Source organism: Pyxicephalus adspersus, chromosome 1, assembly GCF_032062135.1.
Source record: "Pyxicephalus adspersus chromosome 1, UCB_Pads_2.0, whole genome shotgun sequence".
Classification (NCBI taxonomy): domain Eukaryota; kingdom Metazoa; phylum Chordata; class Amphibia; order Anura; family Pyxicephalidae; genus Pyxicephalus; species Pyxicephalus adspersus.
This window is the reverse complement of record NC_092858.1, coordinates 21,063,651-21,074,692: the sequence shown is the minus strand read 5'-3', so window position 1 is coordinate 21,074,692 and position 11,042 is coordinate 21,063,651. Positions and strand designations below refer to the sequence as shown.

At 41.5% G+C, this 11,042-nt stretch overlaps 1 protein-coding gene across 2 annotated transcripts in view; it reads right to left on the bottom strand.

Annotated features, from left to right (window-relative positions):
• Window positions 1–10,643, bottom strand: part of INTS6 (integrator complex subunit 6) — a 23,687-nt gene extending 13,044 nt beyond the window's left edge. Inside the window, exons 1-4 of one of the 2 annotated variants that reach the window (XM_072403424.1) lie at window positions 10,203–10,273; window positions 9,930–10,007; window positions 3,470–3,539; window positions 3,213–3,362 (exon numbers count right to left, since the gene is read on the bottom strand). In XM_072403424.1, coding sequence (XP_072259525.1) covers window positions 3,213–3,362; window positions 3,470–3,539; window positions 9,930–9,940 — 231 coding nt within the window. In that variant the 5' untranslated portion in view covers window positions 9,941–10,007; window positions 10,203–10,273. Of the gene's footprint in view, window positions 1–3,212; window positions 3,363–3,469; window positions 3,540–9,929; window positions 10,008–10,202 lie in introns of both variants that reach the window. The other variant, XM_072403416.1, reaches the window with a different exon arrangement.
• Between the last annotated feature and the right edge of the window lie 399 nt (window positions 10,644–11,042).

Sequence of the window (11,042 nt, the reverse complement as noted above, 5' to 3'; positions counted from 1 at the left end):
AAGTGGAGGGGGCCCAGGGAAAGCAAAACATAAGCAGATAAAACTGCAGTATCAATTGTAAGCTCCTTTGGGCAGGGTCCTTTAGTCCTCCTGTGTCATTGTTCGTATCTGTCTGTCATTGCCAAACCCTATTTAATGTACAGCGCTGTACAATGTAATATATTGGTGCTTTATATACGTACAGCATATTAAGAACCTGCCCACAGAAAAGACCGTCACCCAATCTGTATAAATACATCTAGAACAGGTATCTAGCGATCCTCCAGTCACTATCCCTAGCTCTGAAATGAACAAAACAAATACAGAATCTATATTTAATTTAGGGGAGTGGAAAAAATGTTACTTTAATTGATAATACTGTTTTATAGCTTTTATGCTTCGGAAAATGTATTATACACTCGCCCATTGTTCTTCTGACTTTGAGCGAAGAGAACTGCTCATCGCCCTAACATAGCCTTAAAGATTTAACAAATACACAAAAACATCCATTTAAAGGACCCACAAGGGTTAGTCCTGCTTTTTTTGGGTTATGGCAGGAATATCTGGGGCAGGACTATCTTCATCGAGTTTGCAGGTTCTCGCCTTGATTGCGTGGGTTTCCTCTGGCTACTCCAGTTTACTTTCACATTACAAAAACATGAAGTTAGGTTAATTGGCTTCCGCCAAAATTGTTCTTAAGACTGTATTAATGACAAATGACTGAGGTAGGGACATTAGATTGTAAACCCCTTTGAAGGATCATTAGTGACACGACTATGAACTTTGTACAGCGCTGAGCAAAGTGTCAGCGCTATATAAATACTGTGTAATAATAATCAATGTATAAAAAAAACTGCAAAAAAATGTATATATGCATTTAAATATATTCTGAATTAAACATAGAATAGCTATCGTTTGATCTGATTTATTGAGTAATCCACAGATAAGGTTCCTCGAGTCTGATTGCATTTAACACTCTAAACCTCATATTATGCTCAGTGTGAATGAACTCCCCAAATTCTAGTTTAAAAAAGCAATAGGAACTTTCATGTTTTTATAAATTTAACATAATGGAAATACAAATTTTAGGGTTACTAGGTCTTTAAAAGTGGCAGTGCCGTAATTATATGCAAATTTAAAAACAAATCTATACAGCACACAATCTAAAAGACAACTTGGTAAAGAAATCCCCAAGAGTTAAATGTGTGCTTGCGGAGAGGAAATCGCTGTTATGAGAAGATTAGGGCTTTTGAGTTCCAGTTAATCGGATTATAGATGAGTCACTGTCTAACAGGAAGTAACAAATCAGCCATCTTAGTTAAGGGCAAACAAAAATTAACCCTTAGCTGAGATTTTGGCAGCAAAACGTGTCATTTCTTCCACATGGTCCTGAGCTATCCTAAAGGTTTTTTAGACTCCTAACTAATTTGTGGTATGTGATTTAACCTGTGAATACATTTACCAGGAGAATACAGCTAAACTGAAGGGGGTTGTTTGAATTGTGTATAAGGACTGCACAAAAAATGGGAACTAAATCAACCTTTTTTTTTTCCCTTTAAAGCTCTGCAACTTCCATTTTGAAATATTGCATTTTGCAATATTATATTTTGCCAGCTCCTAAAATGTGACACAGTCTTCTCTTTCTGTGCCTGTCCGTCCTTTGCAACCCCTATTTCATGTACAGCGCTACATAATATGTTGGCGCTATATAAATACTGTTTAAAAAATAATAAAACCTAAATGTTATCTGCAGTATAATGTATTTTCTAGTTAGTTCCGCAGTTATAACTTCATATGTCCCCTGCAAGGACCCAGGGACTCCAAAAGTGACCATAAACTTGCAAGTTCAGGTTTGAGTATTTTTCTATTCGTTAGAGGATTACCAAGTCAGCACAGTTTGAGATCTGTATGACAATTACCGTGGCATTATGCCATGTGCGTATCCATACAGTCTGTGTTCTCAGGCTATTGTGGACCACATCATTGACGCAGTTCTCAAACGACAACCAGATCATGGTCATATCTAACTCTCCTTTCATTGTTGTCAGCTTTCAGATCAGAACAAGTTACTCGCAATCAGAGGAGCAAATGTTGACTAGTTAGGGACAGAAACATGCAAGCTACCATTGTACGTAAATCCAAAATAAATGTCTATTTGCTTAAAATATATTTGTGATACTTGGGCAGAGTTGACACTATTCTGTCAACAGAAAAGTTGTGTCGTCAGCCCACAATAGGAAACTGGGAGCCAAATGCACTTCTGCAAGATCAACTTTTTCTGTAATTGTATGGTCAATAAAAGTAAAACATGAGGAAATGCGTATATACTGCAGCTATACCAAGTTCAAATTTTTGTTTTCTGTCCGACATTCAGTGGAGAAAAACTTTTTTGTTTAGGATAGAGTGGGGAATAGGGGAACCATCTGTCACGTTTCCTGAACGGGCAGAATTACTCCTATATTAGTAAAAATATAATGGAGTGTTAAGTGAGGGAAAATAAAAATCTGTTAAAGTTGTTTTCAGAACAAGGGGAGAGGATAAATCATCCAATGGAGACAATGTCTAAAGGGGAATTTACCATCCCTTTGGTGGTTTTCCCCAACTTCATGTTGCAGCTATAGAACAGCAAGAGAAGGAAGATTTCCCAAATGGTAAGCAGACAGTACAAAAATAACCTGGCGGGGGTGTTAATGCTTACCTGCCCAAAACAGGGTGCTCAGTATTTAAGTAACAGCTCAGCTCATAGCTAGTGCTAGAGCCGTCTTTCCTCATTTCCCTCAATGCAGATATTCAAAGAAAGGGAAAGAGAGGAGATTTTGCAGTAGAGCTCATATTTTGAAACAGAACTGATATTTGCATATTAGGATTTGTGGAATTGAACTCTATCAGGGCACCAATAAAGAGGTATATGAATGGATCTCTACTTTCAAGCAGCTTTTATAGCCATTGGAGACTTACCTTTATAACTACCTTAATACAAGAACTCATTCATGAAACAACTGTGACATACCTGAATGAAGAAGTCACTTGAAATAGTAATCCACTATACTGTATATATCAGGCAATCTTTCCATAACAGGGAGTGACCAGCTATCTCTATTCACTTCACAAGAAATGAACAGGGGACTGGACACACATGTTCTCTAGTAACAATTCAATGGAGGGATATTAATAAAAAAAATGATATATATGTAATGAGCTGGCAAGCTGTCTCCTTCAGTATTTGAACCTACCTGTCCATAGTTGTCTATGCCAGTTATTAATCTATTTAAATTTAACAAATCAAAGGCTGTCCTTAAGGCTTGACCAAGTGTAGTGAGTCCCACTGCTTGAAGATTTTTCAGCTCGTTCATAAAGGTAGCATGATTTTCTTTCCAACCAGCCTGCAAAAATAAAGATAGAAATATATATTCTTCAAATTCCTGTATAAGTTTAGATGTCTAAAACAAAGAATACTGTATCCCCAAATAAATAATAAATTGTTCATTACATCTGTAAACCGTTGTAAGGCTATGAACACACACGTCAGATGATTCTCGCCCGATACGAACGGTCGTGTCCTGTTTGGAAAAGCACAGAACTATACAAGATGTTTCAATAATTATGCCCACATTACTATAACGGATATCAGGGGACTGGCTTCTTACTCTATGATAGGCAACGTAACAGCAACATGTAATGAACAAGCAACCCCCCAACAGATAACCTAAATTGAAAATGACCAACTCTTCAAACTCAAATTATCGCTACTGCCATGCATGCTGGAAAGAGAAGCCAGGGGCCTCCGATGCTGGCAGCCCTCTTAATGGATTGAATCTTCCAGATCCCATAATGATAGTCAGCTCATGCAGCATTTAATTGTAGTTTAAAATGTTTCTGGTCTGTCATGAGTCAGAAATTTTCCATGTAGTTGCACAATCATTGTGGGCAATACAAATACTTCACGCACTTGCAGGTGTTCCGGTTTGCAAGGCCATCTCTAGATAACCAGATCACTGCAAGCCACATTTACGAAAATCACTTTTATACACCTTACAACTTAGTCATACCTGAGAGTATTCAAGAATCTTAAGATTTATTCTTAAATTATCCTAATCACAGACTAGTATGTATATATTATTCACTCTGAGCTTGTGTCTTGCTTGATTTTCAGAGGTCACAGTTCACCTGAGTATTTGAGTTGCTCTCCAGTTAACAGCACGACCTCATATAATGCTCCCAGTGGTGTTGATCGTAAAGAGGACTCAAAATGTAATGCACTCTCCTCAGCTCAAAACAAGGTTAAGTCAGTCGAGGGCAGCAAATGCTAGACTTGGCACTCGATCACTGAACCCCAAGCTCACGAATAATAATAATAACTTGCATCTACAGGGAAGATTTATATTTTCTGTATACCTTAAGGTAGCTGCACACTATCACAGTACCTTAAATAGCAATTTGGCATGACACTTACAAAAATACCTTAGTAGATGGTTGTAACAGAATACAACCCCTGACCTCAGAAGTTCTAAGTTACAACAGGGATCAAGAGTTTGTGTTGATTGCTAATGCAATCCAAATCTTCAACCATTAACACAAACTAAAATAACCCCCACACAGAACCTGAAGATTATGTCAATAACTCACAGAAAATAAAAACTTTTTAAAATTGCTTGGCCTCATTTATCTGTATCATCTGAACATTAGTATCTAAATGTAAACATTTACATGTTTATAAAATGGAGCGTTGTAAAAATGAAACATAGTATCCAAATGGTATTTTGAAAGTAAAAGTGGAAAGTGCTACTGATTGTTCTTGTATAAACTTCAGTAAAGTTTTAATTTATCAGTACTAAGATGTGGTGGCTGTTTTTTTAAGTTTTTTTTTCAGTTTTTTCTCTCATTGTGATCCTGCTAGTGCTGTTTTTTTTTTACTAGGTCACATTATAGAGTGCTACGGCTGACATGAGCAGTACCTAACCCCCTACTTACATGAACATTTTGGAAGTATTTGTGCTTCACACCTGTAATGCTTTGCTGAAATATCACTTGCTTTACTGTGATGCTGGAGACAGTGTGTTGCAGAAAACCTCTGTTCAGAGGGCTAGAAGAAAATGCCACAGTGAGGGCACTTTTGCCAGGCAGTGATATTACAGTTGGAAGAAATCTGAGACAGGGACAGGCTATGTGTGGAGAAATTTTCCAGGTGAGCCATAGTAAGTAATGCAACTTATGCCCAGCCCCCTAGGCCCACTGACAGGCACCTCTAGTGCAGATGCCAGACACAGGAAGTATTATCTGCCTCCCCTACAACCCAAGCCATTGTAATGCCTTCCCAGCACCCTGCAGTGGCCCTGAGCCCTTGCAGTGCAATCATTTACTGTCTAAACCATCCAGCTACATGTAATTGCCTCAACAGCTTCCCTGCCACCCCTCTAATGTCCAAGTTCGAGCAGTGTCCTTTATAGAACCCTCCAAACCACCACAAAGGCTCTTCAGTCCCAACCTGTTCCAAAATGCCCCTTTAGTCATGCTTTGCCCCAAATCCCATTGAAAGCTCCACAGCTGCCCTCAGTTGCCACCAGATCCATACATGTCCACTTGCCCAGGACCATAGCCACCCACAGTGCCATCTTTGGTTGGGTCAGTACACCACGTGTGTAGGTGGATATGTTAATGTTGTAATTATATGAAACTGGTTTTATTTCATTCTGTAAGAATGATCATGATCCTGCTATTGTTACAATATTGTAAGACTTGGTGAATACTTTTTGGTGCCATATGCTTTGTTTGTGTTAGAGGTATTACAAGGTCAATGGCCTAGGGGAGTAAACAATGTAAACAGTAACACTTCTGTCTAGACTGACAACACTCACTCCTAAGCCATTCTCCTGAACTTCAAACACCTTCTCCTCTCTGTCAGTTATGGAGTAGATGTTCTGTAGTTTAAAAACAATGGCTGGAAAAGCTGATCATTTTTTAAAACCTCAGTTCAGTGTGCAGGTATTCACAAGGATAGTGGATTTCTGATTTTGTTTGTTTTTTTTTTTTACATGAGGTGTTTTAAAAACCTACGGGATAGCAAAAGTCAACATTTGGCTGATGCTCCCAGTTAAATCACCACTACATAAAAAGTCTAAATCCTTCAAAAAGTTTTCCTGTATTTGATATTTGTACTTTACTTATTTCTTCTCTGTACTCAAATACTAAACCAACTATAAGAGTAAAGGGAAAAACATTAAAACAGTTTTTTTTTTTTTTTTTAATTGTTGTGTGTCTTTAAACTGGAGGCTTACTTAAAGCAGACCTATTATCACATTTCCAACAATATGTAAAAAGGGTGGCTACCCCCTTTAGATAATGAAAAAAATGTGTGGTTTTATTTTTTTCTTACATTATTGACACAGACTCTTCCATCCTAACCAGCACAGCTTTAAAGAGTGGGAAAGGGGAAACTTGCATCACACCCAGGAGGCTGTAGGCTGCTCTATCTGCGCATGCCAGAGATTGGCAATGTGTTATCAGGGAGGTTTTCTCTAATGGAAAAAGTGCTTGATCTCCAGTATTTACAGTGAGATCAGCAGCCTTTTTCATTTACATTTAAAGACATGGCCCCTGCGCAGTGTAAGATTGGGAGACGTCAGGAAAAAACCTAAAGAAAGATGGAGGCTTTTGTTGGACAGAATAGCAAACCCTGGAATAAAAACAGAAGCAAAGGCACCATGGGTCTTGTTGGGCTTGGTTTGTGCTTGGAGGGACGGCTTTTCACAGTTGATTTTTTTTTTTTATAAATGAAAGTTTCACTTTAAGTAGATCTGTACTTTAAGTAAAACTATTACTATGTAAAGTGGAAATGGTTGGCATCTTGTGGTCTCTACCATTGAACTAGATGCTCACCATTCCCAATATACACTTTGTGCAACTGCCTTGATTTAGATTTACTTTGCCAGCAGGACTTGACTGACTTCATTGCTTAGAACTGCAAATGCACCATCTATGAGAACGTCCCAGCGGCCAGCAATGACAGTCTCATCAAATACAGAATCCAACTGATAAAGAAAATATGACACCCATAGAGACCTTGAGCATTGACTTTGCAGCAAAACGTTGATGCTGGCCCTAGACCTAACTATACAATCATTTCATCATTTTTTCTGTACAGGTTCCCTTTACGAAGATTTAGGATTTCCACCTCTACTTAGTGGTGTCATTCTGCTGACCGAGCCAGGGTGCAGGAAGGAACCTGAAGTCTGACAGTTGCTGCTCTGTCAACTGTGTCTTCTAACACTCTTCCAGCATTAGAGTTTGCATAGCAGAAACAAATATAGCCTGGAAGGTAAAGCAATTTAAATAACTCCAGAGATAGGACATTTGATATTGGTATGCATATTTATAAAATGAGCTATGTTAGCAATTTCCTATGACTAAGGTCCTACTCACACTATAAAATAGGTAATTGCGTTTTAAGATGCACTGCACAATAGTAACCTATTCATTACATTCAAGGGCTGGCAGCAAACCCCGACGCATTGATAAGTTTCCTTTTGTGCATTGCATCACTACATATGGAATTGCAACTTACAAGGCATGCATTGGGGTGAGGGGTTGCCATTCGTTCCTAACGGCACCCCAAACGCATGGCAGCATACTGCTGTGCTCTGCACTTTTGTTTGGCGCAGCCTGCAGTCACTACCGTTGTGTGTGATGCAATGCTCTGGGCAGCCCAATTTTATGAATTAAACACATAGCAACAACAGTGCATTAAAAATATTGTGGTGCTAAGCCATAATGGGGGGGGGGACTTGACACAATGCACAGAACATGTGTTGGCTACTGCAGCAGTGTGTCAGACCACCTACAGTACATGCATTACCAAGCACTGCAAGCAATGTGTGAGTGGCCCATTAACGTCCTTAGGACAGCTGTTTTAGCAGACAGGAAGTGAGGGTGAATCAAAATCAGACAAATAAAAATGAATAAAACTACAGTCTGCCAACTTTTTATTGCTGTTGAAATCTTTTCACTTCCTTTCTGGTAAAGTCACAAAGACAAAACCCCTCCAAAGGAACTACGAACAGCAATAAACATCCAACAGGAGCTCTAACCCTCCCCTACTCTTCAAAGCTCAAAACAAGAATGTTTTAGCAGGAATTAAGGCTTAATACACACAGGCAGGTCTTCACCTCCAATCTGATGATTGCATATAAAGTGAATTTTAGGGGAATTCAACAGCTAGAGTAAAAGTAAGGGCAGATTGTTTTTTTTTTGTTTTTTAAGTGGTTATGGACAGACAAGGCATTTTGGTAAATTTTGGTGCAAACGTTGTCTGGTGCATAAAAAAATTATCCGTCTATGTACCAGGAATAAACACAGGATGACAATCTGCCAAATAATACCAAGTCTGTAGGTCAAGCAAAGACCCATCAGAGGTTCTATTGGGGGCGCAGACAAGTTGGGAACTTGCACAATTCCCAGTAAGCAGCTAAGGGGTCATATATGTGTGTGTGTGCAATCTTTCGTTACCAGTGCCTCAAACTTTGTTTGTGGGGAACCCTTAAGAACTTTCAGGTTATCAGGGAACCCCTTCTATAATTACTATATCCACAGATCACAGTATATTAGTGTGGTGGTCAGTGGGAATAATGTCACCCTTACAGAAATCATCATCGGTGTCACCTGGAGCTGAAAGGCACAAATTGCTCAATGAACTACTAGCAACCTCTGGAGGAACCCTGGTAGAGAAACAAATCATTACAAGTCCATAGGTCAAGCAGAGGACTAACAGAAGTTGTGTTAGGGTGCAAAGCGAGTTAGGAACAATGCACCAATCCCAGTAAGCAGTAAGGGGTGACATATGTGTGCTATCATTCTACATCAGCGTCCCAACTTAATTTTCTGTTTAATATGTGGGGGAACCATTGAAATAACCTTTATGTTTTCAGGGAACCCCTTCTATAATTACTATATCCACAGCTCACAGTACATTAGTGTGGTGGTCAGTAGGAAGAATGCCTCTTACATTGCTGGGCAGTAGGAAGAATGTCACTCTTACAGATAGCCAAAATAATCATTGGTGTCATTTGCATAACGAGCAAATTGTGCCTCTCGTGTCAATTTAAGAAACCTTTAATGACCTGTGGAGGAGCACACCGCCTGGTTGGGAAACATTGTAATAAGTTATTATGGTGCTCTCTTCCTCCTGTCACTGTCTATTTGTCTTTCATTTACAAGCTCCATTTATTGTACAGCGCTGTGTAATATGTTGGTGCTCTATAAATCCTGTTTAATAATAATATTTCTATAGATCAAGCAAAGACTTATGAGAAGTTGTGTTGGGGGTACAGAGGTGTTAAAAACCAATCGCACAACGTGCCACACGCGCCCGCACCAATCGCACAACGTGCCACCACCAATCGCACAACGTGCCACACGTGCCACCACCAATCGCACAACGTGCCACACGTGCCACCACCAATCGCACAACGTGCCACATGCGCCCCCACCAATCGCACGTGCCACACGTACCAATCGCACAACGTGCCACACGCGCCCACACCAATCGCACAACGTGCCACACGCGCCCACACCAATCGCACAACGTGCCACACGCGCCCACACCAATCACACAACGCACCCCATGCCCACCCTCTCGGCACCCTTTAGCGCACCAATCCATATGTCCTGACAGGTAAAACAAAAACGTTTATCATGGCAGCTGTCAGCCCCCCATCATAACGATGTACATCTCCAGGGATCCTCACCCCCAGGCCCTGTGCAATGTAAACTCCCATTGGGAATGTCACTTTTAACTTGAATCCACATCTCCCACAGTCCCTTGCTGCTGAGCTGTGTATAGTGTGTGTAGGGGGGGAGGGGATGTCGGCCATGTTTCTGTCAGCTCCTAAATGTGTGTGTGCTGACCGGGCGCCGGTGTGCAGGGAACGGTGGGTGCGGTGATGTCTTTTTATTACCTTGATCCCATATGGAGGCTCCTCCAGAGTGACCAGCATGTACCTGTCTCCTCTGCTGGCAGGATCCCGAGATCTGAGCTGGGAATAGAGAAGAGGGGGTGATGAGTATACAGGGAGGAGAGCGGGGAGAAGAGTGCGGGTGCAGCTGCAGCAATCCCCGGGATCTGCCCCTCTCTCTGCCCCCAGCATGTGAAGGAGGAGGAGGGGGGGCACTTGCACTCTGGCCTCCGAGGCGATAGGGGAGCTGCAGCTGCTCAGCACTGGCTACTATACCTTCATGAAAGTCTCTACAGCGCCTTTAGCTATGTCCAGGTAGGTAGTGCCCAGGTAGGTGCGCTGGTTCATGGAAGCGGACGTGTCTAGCAGGAAAAGTAAAATGGGCATATTGCTGCTACATGAGTCAGTCAGAGAGACAGAGGTACTGGGGCCTCACCCTGACACTACCAGCCAATGTGTCTCCTCCACAGCCCCATCTCCTCTTTGTGTGACAGCCCTGTGGCCTTCACTTCTGTGAGGTAAAAAAAAAAAATAGGGGTATTTTATAAGGTGAGGACTCTCATATGTCTCTTTTTAAACCCCCCTCATCCAGTCAGCTCAGTGTGGTGTTTATGGGGCTGAATGAGGAGCAGCACTGGCTTGTTTATACCCCCTCCGTGTGACAGAAGTTTGAATGAGTTGAGCACTACTTCCCCTCTCGCAGCCTCTGTCTCCCTCTACTGAGCGCTTCCTTTCGCACTCGCGGCTTATAAAGCGGGCGGGAGGGGTTTAGGGGGTTCCTAGTAGGTTACGTCACGTCTACACGTGATAAAAACCGAGGCATTGGCTCTAAGATTGTTAGCTTCCGATTGGTCGGGTAGCGCTCGTGACCCTGTCGCAGATTGAGGCACAGGGAGGACGGTTTGCCAATCCGGAAAGGGATGTGTTAAGCGCGCTCCTGATGGGGCGGGGCTAACGGTTGGGCGGGAAGATTTTTCTCGTGAGCGCGCGTGGGGGGTACCTTGTCAGGGTCGCGCGGATTTTTTTCTTCTCTTGACGGGCGTCGTCGTTGGTGATTTTCGCTCAGTCGTCAGCAGAGCTGCGGGGATAACGGAGGCGATATAAGATTTTATCCGT